Genomic DNA, 19,021 nt, shown 5'->3' with positions numbered 1-19,021 from the left:
TCACTGACATGGACGACAATGGAATGGAAAAGACATTTGCGCAGTTAAATTATTTAATGTACAGAAATCATGTTTACAATATTGTTTCAAAATATCATATATATATATATATATATATATATATATATATATATATATATATATATATATATATATATGATGTCAGAATTATTAGCCCCCTTTTGAATTTTCTTTTTTTAAATATTTCCCAAATTATGTTTTATGTTTAACAGAGCAAGGAAAATTTCACAGTATGTCTGATATTATTTTTTTCTTCTGGAAAAAAATCTTAATTGTTTCCTTTTGGCTAGAATAAAAGCAGTTTTTAAATTTTTCAAAACAATTTTAAGGACAAAATTATTAGCCCCTTTAAGCTATATTTTTTTGATAGTGTACAGAACAAACCATCATTGTACAATAACTTGCCTAATTACCGCAACCTGCCTAGTTAACCTAATTAACCCAGTTAAGCCTTTAAATGTCACTATCAGCTGTATAGAAGTGTCTTGAAAAATATCTAGCAAAATATTATGTACTGTCATCATGGCAAAGATAAAATAAATCAGTTATTAGAAATCAGTTATTAAAACTATTATGCTTTGAAATATGTTGAAAAAAATCTCTCCGTTCAACAGAAATTAGGGAAAAAAATAAATGGGGGCTAATAAATCAGGGGCGCTTATAATTCTGACTACATATATGTAATTCATAAAAAATACATTATTTAAAATACAAAATACATTATTTAAAATACATTTTTTCATGAATTGTGAAGGAAACTAGAAATCTTTCAGTATAAATGCAAATGCTTTATCAAAACAACAATGTGAATAAGAGTAATGTAGTAACAATATATATTACGTGCACAAATTACATTTTCTATCATAAAAGCACATGCTAAAGGTGAGCTTCATTTCACAATCTGACATTCATCTACTGAACGATTAAAGCAAATATTAATAATACAACATCAAGCTGGATGTCCAACACACAAAAATAAACACTTGCAGCTGACATTGAACATTAAATATGCATTATGTGAATCTGTCATTGTTTTGAAATTGTTCTGTCATTGTTTCACATAGTGACCAACTTCCGTAATGATCTTGCTTCATTGCTGCCTCCTTCAGAGAAAGCAAAAAGAGCATTATCAGTGCTTACAGATATATACAGAATACTGTTTTATAATAAATCTTTTGATTACTTTCTGAGAATTCAACCTGTTGAGCATTTCTGAATATTACAGCTCCTTTTATAACTAATTTTCCAAATGCTCTTTCATGACCACAGATGATTGATGGTCAGTTAGATTCAGAGGGTGAGCATGGGACCTGATTGCTATCAGTGTAATGTGTTAAAATCACAGTGTTTGGTTCAGAGTGCATCATAAGGAATCTTAACCATATTCAAATGTTTAATCATGACTTACATGTTTTAGTGATTGTATCTGGGAAATGTGGAAACCCATTTTTATTTGCTTGAACAATACTTCTATAGTTTTAAACTGTGAATCGGCACAATGCTCATTTTGGGAAAGATTCCACTTTTTAAAAGTCTGTGCTGGGTTTGATATTTTGCCATGTAATTACAAACAAATGTATCCCCATATTTTTTTAATCCGCATGTAAAAGTAATGTAAATTAATTTGCAATAAACAATTCTAAATTTTTGGACAAAACACTTTTCAGTTAAATCAATGTACAATAATCAACATTTTAATTGGATCCAAACCTTTTATCAAAGTTGCCCTAAAGCTATTTAAAAACGCCCATTCTTGAAGTGTAATAATTTTTAAAAAACTTTTTGGATCCAATAAAAATGTTGACTCCTGTAGACATTCACTAACTATTGACATTTGAGTGCTGGACAAAAAATGTTTCAGAACTTTTGAAAACAGAAAAATGTTTTTGCAACACAGAGATTCAGAAAAAGTTCACAACCATCAACTTAAATGATGCAGAATAAACAAGTTAGGTCAAAGTATTTTAATAAAATAATAAAATAAAATAGAAGAAAAAATCTAAAAGTAATAACCTAAACGATTATGTAACTAACTACAATTTTCAACATGTAATTTGTAATCAGTAACAGACTACAGTTTGTAAGTAATCTACCCAGCACTGATAACAGATTACATGTTCTTGAAAATGCAGTGTAAAACTTTGCTCTTACTAATTGGAAATGCATGCAACATCCTCGATGGCTGAGGAGTCTAAATGAAAAAGGGAAGAACAGAAAAATATATTTAGCCTTTGTCTGAATTTGCTGCAAACAGCTGTTATAAACATAACAGAATTTATGATTGGCTGGCTCATGTTTGGTCAAAAATATATTTTATATGTAAATGGCTTTGTGCTTGATCCTGTTCTGGAAAAATAGGAATGTGCGAGTATGTGCATCTCTACATACCCGTCTGCGGGATGTCTCCACTGTCATCCCTGCTGCACTCAAAGCAGCGATTCGTTTCTGAATGTCTGTAACCTTCACATAAAGCAAACAGTAACCATGAACAGACAGGTAGTTAAAGTATAGTTCAGTTCTTTTTGTATATGGTCACAGATGAAGTTGCACATCCTTGCAAACGAAGTTTACTTAATTTAATACCATGTACAACGAACACATACACTTGACACATCTGCGCTAGTGTACATGTAAACTCAAACATCTGGAGCTTTTTCTAGTTGTTTTTTTTAAGACTGTGAAACCATAATCTGGTTCAGAGTTGCCACCTGTGCATATCCTGTTCAGTTTGAAACAGTTAATGAAGTGCAAAACTTAATATCTAATGTTAAAAATATGTGTTGCACATAAGGTAGTTTACTCTGTGATCAGTGGAATCTAGATCAAATCACATCTGGCTGAAGTTTATCAGTATGTTGAGCTCACAGACTGGGAGGTTTTTTGAAAGTCAGCTAAAGTAGTTCAAGTCACACATGCAACTTTTACATCTGTTAAATACTGTTAAAATGTCTGTTAATTAACAGTTTTCATATTTTTTTCATTTACAATTTGAAATAATCTACAAGCAATATGTAGAGAAAAAATCTGTAAAATAACAAAACATTTAATTGCAGTTTATTACAAGGTTTTTGCACAACACCAACCCAAGCAATATATCACCTTAAACTATTAAAAATGTTAATAAAAGTCACTTTTTTCTACTTTTTTACTTTTGGTAGAAAGGTCAAGATTCCATATTAATACAGAATACAGATTTTGTTAGTGTTAAAAGAAAGAATATGGACTAAAGTGACGTACCCCACTTTGAGTGCTCTGGACGCTGGCTGCTGCCATTGCAACTTTACCCTCCAGCTGTGACAGCTCACAGCTAGTTGTGTTACTAAACTCAAAGGAACTCACCCTCTTCTGCTTTTTTAATGATTTGTGTGCATTCGGCTTTGCTTTCTGGAGTATACAATTGAAAACATAGCAGATCATTCAGGACAGTAAGGTGGTAAAATCACACACCATTAACATGAAGTATTGGTAAGGGAATATAAATAAAATGTCACGTTTAATAGGTCTAAGCATGTATAGTGATGTATGTTAAATGTGTACACAGAGTACTCTCACCCATTCAGCCTCAAGAGGCCAGTCAGGTCGGACAAGTCCAGCTGAAGCTCCTCTTATAGGTGAAACTTGGTAAACTGCACTTTTCTTTGGAGAGGCCATTGGTGATTTAATTGCATCTTCCTCATCAGATGAAAAGCCTTTGTCGCTTATTTTTTCAGTGAGTTCATCAAGCTTTTTCCTAAGCTCAAGCTCCTCTAAATCAGCTGGAGACAAATCCTCAGCTTTCTGCTCAACCTACAGGGAGTCAGGAGAGTCTCTGTGTGATATTTGAATAAACTGTGTCCTGTAGTTAAGTTATAGGCATAGGTGGGTATTAGATTCTGGCGGTATAATAAGCTTGGATAAATATATGGTAAATTAGTAAATTTCAAGGTATCACAGTATTGTGATTACTGCTCTAAAATATATCATTTTGGGTAAAATGTTTGGGTAAAAACAAAGATTTCCCCCCCTTTGAAATCAATTTATTTTATTTTTTGAAAGATTTAAAATATTTTGGAACAGTAAATGTGTCAGGCAAAATAATGAAAATGAATCATTGACTTTTGCTGTCTTCGTTAGTTTCAAAAAACACAGATTTAAACAATTTAAAATGGCATCTTTAGAAATCTTTTCTGCTGGAGATACTGTTGTCCTAAAAAACAAACAAACAAAAAAAAAGTAAATAAAAAAAATCTTACACATACCTTAGGAATGGTATTACAGAAAATTTTGGTGGTTTTAAAACCTTGACTTTTCCAAACTGCAGTGTACCTTGAAAACGGTTTTCATCCCATGCCTGAGTTAAAGGCCAATTAAGCCAGAAAAGGTAGGTTTTTTTTTTTTACAGAAATATTAGGCAGCACAACTGTTTAACTTACCTGTTCAACTGATCCCCCAATTATTGGCAAAGTCATTTTCTGCTCCAAACGGCTCAGAATAGATTCAATTGCTGACATACGCTTGTTGAGCTCAATAATCTGAAGTCATAGAGATGCATAAATGTTTTTGTTGCATTTTCAAAAACACCTGAACATTTTGGGAAAGAAAGCCGTGAAGCCCCATTATTAGAAGTATGACTGCACCTGTGGAGGAACCTCATCTGGTGAGGGCTCCCTATGTAGGGCATGACTGTATATAACATTCATCTCTGATTCTTCTTCATCATCATCCTCATCATCATCGGAGTCATCCAGGCTGTAAGAAAGCTCGCGCTGGAGGTGATAGTTGGTGCTGCCAGCTGAAGAGAGGCTCATTTTGGAGAGGGAACATGACTTTGCCAACCTCTGGTTTAGGTGGGGTGTGCAGTCATCTACAAAGAGCAAACAAAAGACAAAAGTTGGTTACGCTTTATCTTGACAGACATTCTGTTGACTTACAAGTAACTTTGCAACTGAAGTTCACCTACAATAACTGGCATTAAAGTATTAGCTTATTATTAGACAAACTATAGGGTTAGAGTTACTATAAGTTAACATACTTACAGTTAAATATATTTAACAGAATGTGTAAAATAAAGGGCTTCTGTCAACGTAAAGTGTTATTTTATTATGAAAATAACAAAAGGAAATTCGGAGTCTATTCAACTAGTCTAGCATACATTTATTTGTTTTCAGAATTTTTTTCTAATATGTTTCTTTAAGTGTTGGTAAAGGAAATAAATGCAGAGAGCAGATCTTACCAAAATGAGAGGCTTTGTCCAGACTCTTTTGGCTGATATGCATTATATCCTTAATCTCATTGCCTCTGCCATGAGTTCCATTCTCTAGTATCTGCTTAACAGTTGTTGACCAGTCATCTTCTGCTAGTGAGTCCTTAGTCTGGGTTATTTTCTCCTGGCTACCTGAATGCTTAAAGGTATAATTAAACAACAGCCTTTTAAAATTCATTAAATCTTAATTAATACAATTATTTCTTTCACTCCATGCATTGTGACAGTTTTTTTTAAAGATTATTTAGTGTGAAGAAATCAAAACAAACATTGTTGTTAAGCTAATATTTTGTCTGCCTAATTTTAAATACATTGGATTCATTCCTTGCTGAAATTCTGAGGCTCAAACTAACCCAAATCAATCAAACCGAAATACTGTCACTCTATCTTGGGCATGACTAATTTTTTTTTTGATTATTTCTATCAGTGACGGAACAATCAAGATTTCAAGAGAAGTCTTATCACTGTTAACAGTCTGAGCATTCTCAGTGGGAGCTCTGTAGAGCATTTGTTTTGAACTCTGACTGGATAATTCAAACATTTTTCACACTGCTTCTACCGCTGTATTTTTCTTTTTAAAAAAAAGATGCAAATGCAGATTGATGTTGATGTTGGCCGTAGGATATGTTCAGAAAAAAGTTTCTTTTTTCTGACAACAGATGTGCAAAAAAAATTACATACAAACCCGAAGTAAGGGAGGCCGAGAATAAGCACAGTTCTCAACACCAAGATTAAAATCTAGAGGATGAACAGGAAGCAGCCGCCTGCCTTTTCTCATCTTGAGGAAGAAAAAATATACATTTTTAATTCTCAAAAAATAACAAGTTAAACTAGAAAATATTTTTTTTCCCACTATACAAGACCTTTAGTGGAATGGAAAGTGTTCATGAGTGTTCACTACAGTTTTTCTCAATCGCTTTGGTACATTTCTCAGATCAGAATTGAAATTGACAAAACCGTAAAGTGCATTTCCCAAAATAATGCATACAAATAGCAAAATATCATGGATTACCTTCAAAACCCAGTCTCTTGCTCAAAACTCTTAGCTCATCTCTCAAATGCCTGTTTTTGTGAAAAATCTAAACAAAATTAGAAATGTGAACACAGGACAATCTCCTTTTAGATGCACCTTCATAAGAAAATGCTGAGATTCATCTGAGAGAAATTTACCAATTGTAGACAGATTTAGAATAAAAGTCTAATGGAAATTCGTTGGAAAATGCATAATGACAAAATATTATGACAATTTTAGCCATTTTGCATGTAAAGACCTATGCATGAACAAACAATGAAATGTATAGGGGGTGAGACTATTCAGTAGTGATCAACATCACATAAGCAGCAATTGATAATGTAGAAAACATCAAAGAATTGCAGATAATCATTTGCATGGAGGTACAAAATCATTTGTAACTTGTTCAAAGGAATTGAGAACCTGCTTTTTTTAATGTGCACAACTGACATAATGATGGGAAGATTTACAGGAATTGAGAATGAGAAATGCACCAAAGTGACTGAGAAAAACGGTTATCAATCAAAACGTTTGCTTCCAAGAGTGAAGCCTCAGTCCTGTTTTCTCTTCATTTTCTGTTTACTCTCAAAGGCCCATAAGCATAAATGTATGAACTGAGTTTCAAATAGATTTAGACAAATTGAGAATAGTCTTAATTGATATTTTAATATAAAAGTATAAATCTATTTACGTTGGCTTGAAAACCACCCTCAAGGGGCAATATACATTTAAAATCACATCAAAGGAAATTTCAGCCCATTACTGAAGAAAATTGTTAAAAACTAAAATAACAAATGAGCACGAGGGGGCGATCTCTCACCATTTTTAAACTGAAAGAACAGCTAACTAGCTAAAAAGGCTCCTGCTTCTGCATTGCTTTAATTTATAACATCAGTTTGTGATGATTAAGCAATAATACGGTACCAGGCTAAGGTGGCGTCGGTCAGTCCTCTCAGATTGCTCATCTTCCTGACTATAGACAGAAGCAGCTGTGTGGATGACAAGAATCATAAACATCAATTCATTTGAACTAAATAAAGACTGTTCGAACGCATTTTAACTACAAACCCATGTTCTGTTTTGGGAGGTTTTAAAGATTTTCTCATGGATATTCACTTAAAAAAGTTTTCAGACAGATATGCAGGGCCCAAAATTAGGAATTATATATTTAAGTTTTCATATTAAATACAGTGGCTGGCTAACAGATGACATTTAGCTAAAATGTTGAAAATGATCAAATAGTTCCCGGATGCATTATTTAGACTTCTAAATAATGATGTTCTTTCCGGCGCAGTAGCGCTGTCGCTGGTTCGAACCTCGGCTGGATCAGTTGGCATTTATGTGTGGAGTTTGCATGTTCTCCCCTTGTTCGCGTGGGTTTCCTCAGGGTGCTCTGGTTACCCTCACAAGTCCAAAGACATGTGGTAAAGGAATTGGGTTAGCTAAATTATCCGTAGTGTATGTGTGTGAATGAGTGTATGGGTATTTTCCTGTAATGAGTTGCAGCTGGAAGGGCATCTACTGTGTAAAACATATACTGGATGAGTCGCAAGTTCATTCCACTGTGGGGATGTCTGATTAATAAAGGGACTAAGCTGAATAGAAAATGAATGTTTTTTCCTACACAGTATTATTTTAAGTACGTTTTGTATACTGACTACGTTTGAAATACAGTATATACACAGGGCAGGTGCAAAACTGAACTACTGTTTTTTATTGTTATTATATATTTTTAAATTTAACCAGGACAACAAAAAATACCTTAAGTGTTTATGCCTAGAAAAGGATATTCAGTTTTTATCCTGGCTATTCGAGGTGTTTTTCTTCCACAGACATTTTGTTCTCTGCCTTATTAAATTAAAGATGACGTGAGAGCAGATTGCTGCTGTCTTGTTTGGACAGATGAAAGACATTCACTGATTACTTTAGATTCTTGCATGACATCAACATTAATATTGTCTGTTATCACAAAGGAATGGGACTTTGTTTTACTCACTGTGAACTTCAGGCATGCTGTGCGTGTCATCGTCTCGAGGCTCTGTGGGACGGAGAAGAACAGCGGCAGATGAAAAATTAAACATAAAACAACAAGAAACAGATAACAAACTGTGATTGGCTACAGGAAGCTGTTGAAACTGTTGAAAGCAGCAGATTTATAGTGTTTTCTTTCAGTTTTCTGTGTTGCGCTACTAACAGAAAACATCAAAAGCTACTGGGGTTTTGCTGGGTCACTTTGTTGAGAAAATTAGTGTTTTCCACATAAGTCACCTTCTGCTTTTAATTGTCATTCCATTGCCATTGTACACAATTATGTGAAAAATGCACACTTGACATTTATTTTAAGAAGCAAAAAACTATTGTAGCTTTAGTTAACCATGACAACCCTGTGCCAACATTTCTATTCAACAAGCTATGTTAGTATTTTCCACTCATCTGTACAGTGAACATTATATAATTAAGAAATTAATATTTTTGTTCTGATTGTTGTTATTCTATTTTGACCTAAACGGCAATGTTCTCTTGCTGAACTCTTATTCAGGACTGATAGAGCTTGAAAATTGGATAAAAGAGGCGCACTCAGGTCCAGGCAGAGAGAAAAAGAAGACATGTGACTGTTTAAGTAAGGAGTAAATCACATGGACGATTCAGCACGGCCAATTTTCTCTCTCTCTCTCTCTCTCCTTCTGGAATCCCCCACTAAATCCTTCAAAGTTATGAAGGCCTCTCCTCTAAGCTCTGCCTTCAGTGTTCCTCTTGTAAGTCATCTGTCAGACATTGTTTCAAATATTGGTTTGCATTGAACAGATGGCACTGTAAAAAAATACCATTTCAATTCTCTTATTGCTAAAGGGTAGTCGGGTGGTAGAAAGTTTACCCAGAATTACACAAACAGTATGCAGTGTGGTAACATGATATATGTGAGAGTGAAAGATTTCCTTCAGCTGTTTTTCAATTTGATCACACAAGTTATTCACTAGCAGAAAACTGCTGGGTTTGTGAGAAAGTTCTGTGTGAGATGGGGTTCTCAATTGTGACAATAAACAATAGACCTGTTTTTCACAGCAACATTTCACAGCAGTTTCACTGCAAAGTGACTACAGCTTAAGAGCAGGGTCTCACTGGATACTGTTTACAATGAGAGGATAAAGATGCAGTTCAGTCAATCTAATTTGTCTAATAATGTTTTTTCTTTGTTGTAATTACCTCTGTTTTGACTTTTTCATTTCTATTTTCTGTGGATTAACCTTTGTGCAAATCTTGGTTTAAGTTCACAACAATTTTAGGAATAAATGGACAGAAGTCTATGGAAATCTTTATATTTCTTCTCAGGGTGGTCCTAGCTTCTTGAGACTAAAACCTAGCACACATAGGGGAGACTGAGGATAGTTGTAACACAGGTCATTCGTAACGGTTCTAATCTCCACAATCAGGGACTAGTTACAAATCAGCAGATTCACTTCACACATGTTCATATTTTTGTGGTTATCACAGCAGCTGTTTGAGGGGGAAACTACATTTGAGCTAAGAAAGCAATGTTTTTTTTTTTACTTCAATTACTTTTAGGATAGTAATGCCTGATTTGTAGTTAAACCCATAAAAGTTATGTCATTTGTGTCTCTGTGTAGATATTTTAAAGCATGTTGTTGGTGATCATGTTTTAGCTGTTGGCTGCAAGGAGAGCAAATTCATGGCTACAAGGCTCTGAGTCAGTTGTAACAACAAAACTACTGGTTAGTAACAACAGTGAGATGTCACCACCAAACCAAAGCAGATTTAAAACTGTATTTATATGATTTTGTTTAATCATTCCTATAGTTCTTGAAAGAGAAAGACCTCAATGACAAACAATTTTGGATTTGACCTGTTCTCTGTAGCCTCACGAAGCCTGCAAACACAAATAGTGTTCAACTGTTGATGCACATTTTATTCAGAGCTGCAACACAGAGACACACACACACACCAATTATACCCAGCGAAAACCCAGTGTTTAATAAAAACAGCTTTCAAATCCATTTCACCCTAGGGTGTTACAACTAATCCAGACTATGGGATGAATTGTAACATTTCACTCCTCTTTGAAACTAAGCTTTGCATTTTTTGTTTGTGCGACATCAATGCCATTTACACGTAATAGCAGACACTTGTACATTTTGAACACACTGGCTTAAAAAAATCTCAAAGATATAAAGAGACATTCAAAAAAATGTTACAACTATCACCGAGCTCCCCTAATGTTGCATGTAAGTTTAAAATAATGCTCAAGATTGCTCACTGCCCAGGGTTCCATTTTCAGTCTATAAGGGGAATCTCAACAGGCTTTTGAAGTCTACCTCTGAGGTCAGTTTGAGAGCAGGCACGGTCACTGTTCACCCTCTTGAAAAGCGAATTCATCACCTTTGCACTCCCAAAGCGCTTGAAGCGAGAGCGTACATTCTCATGGAACCATTCTAGAGTGCCAATCTTAAGCATTCTACAGGAAAGAAAGACATAAACAATAACTAAATTATTAATTAGTCAATTAATAATAATAGAAAAGAAATCATGAGGTATGATGGGCTATTAATTAATGTGATTTTTTAGAGAACCAAAGCATGAAGAACATCATCCCTTCAGTGGTCTTTAGAAGATTTCATGAATACACACAAATGATAAAACAAATTAGATATGAATTGCTATGACAGTATGTTGGTCAATCAAATTATTGCCAATTTTTGTGATCTATATGTCACTGGTTTACTTTGTTTAAATTCAAGTGTTTTATTTACTTGGATAACCTGTTGCTTCCCCTTACAACATATAGAAATTCACTTAAGCAACTTCAGAAGTCAGTGTGAAAATTGATGGTAGTGCTGTAGTTACGTGCACATATAACTGGTAAAGAATAAATGTTTAATATATTCTCAGAGTCCCACAATGTTTCATTAGCAGTAGAGTGAAAAGGTGGAAATGCATTTTTAGGTTAATTTATGGTAGTAATTCGGCTGAAATGAAGATGAATAATAAATAAAAGGTATTCAAAACATTTAAAAAGTTAAACAGACTCATTATTGAAACTTATGCAGTAAATATTAGGTGAATTGTAAAACAAAAATAATCTATTGTTACCAAAATTGTCCTTTTCTTTTTTGGGGGAATAATTTGCTTAAAAAAAATTCTATTGTTCTCCTGTTTGTTCTTTCTTCATGGAGGAATACAATGTCTGTCAGGTGCTCACCTGGCCATGTGGCATGGATCACACACCCAACCGCTGTCTTTCTTGTTAAAACGACTGCAGGACTTGCAGACAAACAGTTTGCAGTCCAAACATTGGCGCTTGCTGTTGACCAAGAATTTGAAGGGTTGGAGACAGCGAATGCAGAGTGAATCACTGAGTTTAGGCTGATATTCCAGCAGCTCTCTCTTGTTGTCCTCTTTCATAATTTTAGTCTTGAGTTCCCTGTATTAATAATAAACATTAAACATTAAATCTAGATTAAACCTAAATCCATATTTAGAACAATACACTGACAAAGAAACATCTGTAACACATAGATTCAGCAACATACTCAATATGCTTATTACATGCATATTGCTAGGATATTGACTGTTTATTATTAATCACAAAGCAAATAAATACTTTATTCTGCATGACAGCTTGCTAAATCCCTTCACCTCATTCCAACTAATTTTCTAGATTTAATTCAATTAGATCAAATTTCTTTTGAACAGATATGTCCAGATTGCTTTAGACAGAATAAAAAGAGAGGAAATGACTCCACATTCTGCCTGGACTTTCTCTCTATTCTTCCTATGAAAACCTCCATTCTTAATGTGCCAATTTCTCATGCTTTACGTTCAAATCCAATGGAATACTAGGACAATGACATCTCTGTAGCACAGCTGTGCAGGGTTAAAACCGGATATATAGGAAATTTCTGCTAAATCTGCTCTTCTCAAGAAGAATCCAGCCAAGAGCTTTCCTCCACATGTTGAATGGTCATATGCCTGTGGCTCTTTCAACTTTCCTTTGGCAAAAGTTGAAAGTGCTTCCGTCCAAGTGTGAGTCAAATCTATCATATGTCATATATCTAACATTTTCAGCATTATCCTTAAGTGTGCTCTGTTTTGAAAATGCACATTTGATCTAATTAGGCCACAATTCTTTTCCAAGAAATGACAACAGCAGCAAACTCTTTTATGGTTAATTTTACATTAACACTTACTTTTTTTCAATCAAATATTCCACAAAGTTTTCTATGCAATGCCGCAATGTTGTTAGATGATGAATTTAACATTGCATTAAACATCATATTTACATTCTTTGTTTTTACTATCATAAATCATCCCAACTTTGTGCCAATAAGGCCTCCATGGGACTATTTTGAGCTAGCCTTTTCTTTCCGACTGTGAGAGAATTGAGAGAAAAATGTCAGTCATGTGATGTTATTCAATATTCCGAGACAAATCCTATTACCTCTTTCAAAATGACTGGAATTTAGACATACATGGGCTCAGCCTTTTGGCAAAGTCTCCGAGGAGTCAAGTGTTTTCTTTTTTTAACAAGCAACTAAAAGTAGCATCATCACATAAAAATAAACATCAGGCCCACCATAGGAAATCCTTTTTACATGCTGTTTTATTCATTTCCTACAAAGATATTACTTAAGACTTTCAGTTGGTGTAAAAACAAAAAATGCAGCTACTACATATATGCTAACCCACTTAGAAAAGGCAAAACTTTACTTTCCATGTCCTATATATTTAATATTTTACATATTTTTCCCACTTTGGCTGCAGATAATTTTTATTTTGTAGAGGTGGGGATAACTTTTATTTTTGCTTTTTTTTGTTGAAACTAATATTCTTCAGACTTATTTATTGATCACAGTTTATTATAAATAATAAAGACATTGGGCTCATTTTGTATTTGTCTTGCAAGAGTTATGGTTATGCTATCTCTCAGTCGGAAGACCAGAGAGGCCATTGTCTAACAATAATATATTCCACAATATAAAGCAGTCTTCAACACAAACATAATTAAACTTCCTTAAGATGAGTGCTACAACAACAAACATGTATTTGGTGGTAATAGGGTTAATTAAAAAGTAAATCATGGTAACCAAAGAATTCCTGCTCATAAAACATTCTCTACTGAAAAACTTTGTGCTGCACTCAAAAAAGATTTTAGATTTATTTCAGATGAGTTCACATTCGGCTAAATGGCGTGGAACAGTTCCTGAGATCCATCTTTTCAAACAGCATAAATTAATGACAGACATTCCACATATTCCAGTCAAAAGATAAATCCCAGATGAACAGACTACAGAAAACCTTTAGTAAGCAAAAAACAGCAAAGCACTTAAGTTTTTACCAGATCCACATTATGAGTAACACTTCAAATAGGGCTAATGATGGGATAGACAAAACCATCAATAATTATATGAACATTATATGAAAAACTGATTTTTTTTAAATATCAGAAATATGGTACAGATTGTATATTAAAAATATTTATAGATTGTCTTTTTGGATGGAAATTTTAAAGAAAAATTTAAAGTCACACAAATGCAATTTCTCCAGAAGGCTCACCCTAGTCTGTCCTCCTCTTTCTTTCGCAGGTGGAAATCTCTCTGGATCACCTGCCAGACGTGCTTGGCTTCATCGTCTGTTAGCCGAGAGAGATCCAGATTCTTTCCTGAACTGCTGCTGGGCATCATCTTGAATCTCATCCGGTGGAGTGAGAAAGCATCTGAAATTAATTAAAATGCCACATTGTCACTAGCATGTAGAATGATGAATCCCAGAGATAGAACAAAATAATTGTAAATAAACAAAAGTTTTTGCCTCATTTATTGCAAAATGTTAACATGTAGCTTTTTACTCCACCATAGACTGAATGGTTTATTTAGGCACATTTCCTTAGGTGTGAATTGCCACTTTAAAGTTTTATTTTTTATTTTATTTATTTATTTATTTTTTTTACACACACAGCCATTCAACATTAAAAACTTTTTTTTTTTTTTTTTTACAATATATGTTAAATAAGTATCAGAGTTACATTTTCCATCTTAATTTTAACCTTCAAGTCCACTTATGTTAATCTAAATAAAGACTTTTAAAAAAGCTTACCTACTTAATTAATGTTTATTTGTTTATTTGTTTAGAAGATTTCTTTTGCAAATTATGAGTGTTTAGCCATTGCCTGTTTACAGATAAAAGGATTTAGTTTTTATTTGTCCTAAAGGAAAGCAACATCAGTTTGCTCAATGATATAAATAAATCAGCCAATTAGAATCAGTAATTTAATTTAGCTCTGAATAGAGAGCCGTGTGACTGAAAATTCTTTTTAAGTTCTGACTAAAACATACAACATACAAAAAATGCTTTAGTCTTTTCTTCATAATAATGAATTAGAAAGACTTAATTGTACAGCTTTTGCTCAAAGATACATGTTTCCTTTTCAACTGCAACAGGACAACTAATCAGCGGTTCACTAACTTTCCTGTTTATTAATGGCATTAACACGAGAATACGAAGTCATCCAACGTAGTTTGTAATTTTGCTGAAGGAAAGGGTATGGGCTATTAAGATTTTGCATTTAAAGCAAAATTCCCAAACTATGAAAAAGTTAAACTGCTATTTATATCATTGCAGAATTAGATCCTTGACATGTACAAGGCTAAAAAACGAAAGAGAATTCAATGGTTAACATTGTATCATTGTACAAACTAAAATTTGGGAATTTATAACATACATGTACACATTTGTTTTATTCCACACAACATCTGTTGCACAAGCTCTAATATCCTATTGCTGGCCCTAAAGGCCTGTATATAATAGGAAACGTATGTATTGTTAAAAAAAAAAGATGTAATATTGCAATCAAAGGCATGCTATCTATTTCAATCGATGCAAAGATATTGTTTCAGATACAGTTGCAAAATATTATACAAATTACATAATAATTTTAATCATTATACACTTTATAAACAGACACAGAATCTCATTATAGATATCGCAGCATATAAAAGCTATAAAATTTTTTACCTGGAGTTGATGTTGCAGCTTGTAGTAGTCCGGTTGAATTTCAGCTGACCATTTCAGGCAGCAAACCAAGCTGCTGTGTTTATCACATGTCCAATTAACCGTGTGGTTGGGAAGGGCAAGCAAAGTATTTAAACCCCACCTCAGAGGTCTTTCTGAAACATCTGATTTAATCTTGTAAGTTAGTTGCTGCCAAAACTGAGCCCTGCATATGCACCTTAAATCAGTAGTTATTAAACTTATAGTATGTAAATTTAAAGTATCTAGTATAAGTATCTATTGTAATCTTTACCTCTTTAGAGAAAGTACATTTTTTAATTCCCTTACTCACTTACTTATTCATGTTTATTTACAGTTAGGATTAAATAGATGATTTGTATGATGCATTCCGTTTATAGGGTTATATTTATTGGCATGTAACTGAATTTGATAAAGTAAAAATTCTCATTCATTTAAGATTTTTGACAGATCTCGGATATACAGCTGATCTGTGACAGCATGCATGCTCAATTTACATTCTACACAGCTTGATAACTGAAAAGATTTGCAACAGACGTTACAATTATTCATCTCAGTGGTAGTTAACATTCTATGGTTCATTCGTTGTAATTAATTTTCTCCAGAATAAGTGTCTACTCTGTTCCTTTTCAAAGCAAGTGTGAAAAGTGATTTCTTTTCCCTGAGCATGGAAGGAAAAACACATGACTTTTTTTCAACTGGAAAAAAATTATTCATTCTAGACTGGTGACTCTGATTAAACTGGCCCGAGTTAGATTCTTTTGCAATCCATGTAAAATGTTTCAGCCATTTGCATTTTCTTTAAACAGGGTGTCTATTCATGATGATGGGAAAATGACAAAGCTGAAGCTACAACATTTGGAAAACTATATTCTTTGTTTCTAAAATACCCTTTGTTTCTCGGTTATAAGTATATTTAAATAAGTTTATGAATAAGTTAAAATAGTTTGATATTTGCCAAGTTTGAGTTTCAATGTTGATCTCAATTTATAGACTGTCAATTATGTTGAAAAAACATGCACATGTTAACAAGAAACCCAATATAACCATTATTTATAACAAAATAAACCTAAAATAAATTGTAAGAGGAGAGGAGTTGCAAGAGTTAGCAGAAACAGCTCCCTCTGCCGTAAAAGACAAGAAATCTCATTCTAAAGGCTTGTCTTGGGTTGGTCCTTGTTTGGGAAATACCGCAAGCGGCATTTTTCATTTTCGATCTGCCCACGATCGTCTTCAGAACATGTTTAAACACACCTCTATAGATTTTGCTATTTGGAACAGATGATCATATTAAAAGTGAAGGTAGGCCTACTTCAAAAAACATATGAGAAAAATATTACATAAAGCTCCATACATTTTAAATGCAGTGTCGTGTAGTAGTGTTCATGTCAAATTTTGAGTATGGTAATAAGTTAACACTTTAAAGTTATTTAATGATTACCTTGCAATTCCAGCGAACATGCATGTATAAAAAGTAACACAACAACACGCAAAGTATAACACAAGCTCATATGGTTCAGTAAGGAATGTTGCTATTTCCTTGTGTTTTGACTAAAACTGATAGGCGTCTCTTTCATGTCTTTGCCAAGTAAACCAAGAACATAATCTTTCCTGCTTTAACATCATAGAGGAAAAAAAAAAATCATGCAATGCTTTAAGACAGGAAAAAGAAAAGGCTGCCAGTGATGTGATGTCATTTCGATTAAAATAAAACTTAGAAGAGGCTTTGGAGCTTAGCCACAATTGACACCACAATGAATGTCAGAGTAATTAAACTGTATTTTAACAAACACAAGTATGTGAGAGACAGACACTTAGCATTTTTAAGGGGTTAACCCCATTGGTTAACCCTCAAGCTTCCCAGAGGACATTTTTGGGCAAAATCATAATAGTTGCCTTAATATGAGCAGTACTTGGCTACGTTTTCTTAGTTTGCCCTAAAAAAAGACAACGATATTAAGTAGTTGATTTTGAAAAATAAATCTTTCCACCACTAGAAAATTCATGGGAAATACTAAAATTCAAGGCATTTTTTGTCTTAATCACAAAATTCTAACAGTGCACTGAAATGTTTGCATCAATACACTTTACGCTCCCTTTAAATAAGTTTGGAAGTGCTAAATATGAATCATGTGACCCAAATTACCAAACATAATGACAAACGGGAGACATTTTTCTTGAAGAATCTATTATTATTTAACATAAAAACAGCTAGATAGACTAGGAAAAATCTAGCAAACATTTATTGTTGTTTAATAGTTAAAATGCTCCTGAAAGTCTTTGTCGCAGAGAGGCTAAGCCACTTACCAAAACCTTTTAATTCAATGTTCCTTGCAGTTGGAAATATTATCTCATTTCCACACAGACTGTCACGTTCCGGTAAAAGGAAAAAGGAGCAAGGACCCAAGCGCAGAGTGAAGTAGGATTTATTAATTAAAAAATAAAATAAAAGGCAAAAATAAACAACCCCGAGGGGGAAAACACTACTACAACAAACAATAAATCAAACAAACAAACTTGACTAGGCAGGCACGACAAGGCAGGACTGGACACAGCAAGACAGGTAAACATCGACAACATATGATGACGAACTCGCAAAGGACTGAAAACATGAGGGGGATTATAAAGCAAAAAGTAAATTGACACACGTGAACATGACAAACTAATAATGAGTAAACAAGGAGGGTGGGACTAGACAATAGACGGGAGAGCGCATGACACAGAGAGACAATACAAGCCATGCGCTCACATAACACAACACTGAAGCACACGACAAAAGCACGTGACCACAATGTAAACACCGAGCCACGTGCTTTGACAAAAGACGCAAGACACGAGCACACGATGAATGAAAACTCACCGTGCGCTCACACACGCAGCATGCATGCTTCATCCCAGCGCCGACCAAAACCGAAACCAACAAGACTGAGACGCTGGTAATGAAACACCACGCTGCTGACAGACGAAAACACAAACACGAGTACAAGAGCGCACGCGTCTGAGGGACGCAGAGCGCGCGCGCGGCCGCGTCAAGCAGGAGCGCGCACACTCTGCGTACACCCACGACGGTGCGCGCGCACACAGAGACAGAAACAGGACCAGACACGAGTAGTGTCAGAGATCCGCCACCAAAACAAGAATTTACAAGATCAGAGTGGCAGAACCCTGACACTACCCCCCCCCCCCAAAAGGGACGCCACCTGGCGTCCCTAAAGGGAACATCCAACAAGGTACAAGAAACACCACAAGACAACAAAACAGGCAACATCAACAAACACAAGACAGGGAGGTGAACAGGCAAGACATGAAGGGGGGAGGGAGGGGAGCCAAGTCAGACCCAACAAGACAAACAAGGGAGGGATGGGAGGGCAAAACCAGGGAGGATCAGGAGGGACAGTCCAGGACAGGTGCAATGGGTCAGGGACCCCGGCAGGGAACCAGGGTGGAGCCGGAGGATCAGTCCAGGGTGGCAGAGGCATGCTCCAAGGTGGAGCAGGAGGGACAACCCAAGGAGGATCGACCTGGGATAGCAAGGCAGGAGGCCTGTAGGGAGCTGGCTGGGATGAAGGCCTGTGGGGAGCCGGCTGGTCTAGAGGCGACTTAACTAAAGCCGGAGGGGCTGAAGACCAGAGGGGAGCCGGCGGGGCTGAAGACCAGAGGGGAGCCGGCGGGGCTGAAGACCAGAGGGGAGCCGGCGGGGCTGA

General features: G+C 35.0%; 1 protein-coding gene across 6 annotated transcripts; it reads right to left on the bottom strand.

Annotated features, from left to right (window-relative positions):
- Nucleotides 1-199: 199 nt before the first annotated feature.
- mlphb (melanophilin b) lies at nucleotides 200-15,357 on the bottom strand. Of its 6 annotated transcripts, XM_021478922.3 has the most exons (15): nucleotides 15,303-15,357; nucleotides 13,845-14,004; nucleotides 11,491-11,712; nucleotides 10,607-10,746; nucleotides 8,272-8,313; nucleotides 7,200-7,264; nucleotides 5,949-6,041; nucleotides 5,234-5,402; nucleotides 4,638-4,864; nucleotides 4,434-4,532; nucleotides 3,574-3,807; nucleotides 3,259-3,405; nucleotides 2,410-2,481; nucleotides 2,173-2,212; nucleotides 200-1,124 (listed from the first exon to the last, which is right to left on the bottom strand). In XM_021478922.3, the coding sequence occupies exons 2-15, from the start codon at nucleotides 13,982-13,984 to the stop codon at nucleotides 1,078-1,080; spliced, it is 1,737 nt and encodes a 578-aa protein (XP_021334597.1). In that variant the 5' UTR covers nucleotides 13,985-14,004; nucleotides 15,303-15,357; the 3' UTR covers nucleotides 200-1,077. The 6 variants fall into 6 exon arrangements, with proteins under 6 accessions (XP_021334597.1, XP_021334596.1, XP_073768791.1 ...); XM_021478921.3 differs by lacking the exon at nucleotides 2,173-2,212; XM_073912690.1 differs by lacking the exon at nucleotides 5,949-6,041.
- Nucleotides 15,358-19,021: the final 3,664 nt, after the last annotated feature.

Source organism: Danio rerio, chromosome 9, assembly GCF_049306965.1.
Source record: "Danio rerio strain Tuebingen ecotype United States chromosome 9, GRCz12tu, whole genome shotgun sequence".
Taxonomy (NCBI): domain Eukaryota; kingdom Metazoa; phylum Chordata; class Actinopteri; order Cypriniformes; family Danionidae; genus Danio; species Danio rerio.
Note: the sequence above shows the minus strand (reverse complement) of the source record. Positions and strands in the feature narration are given on the sequence as shown.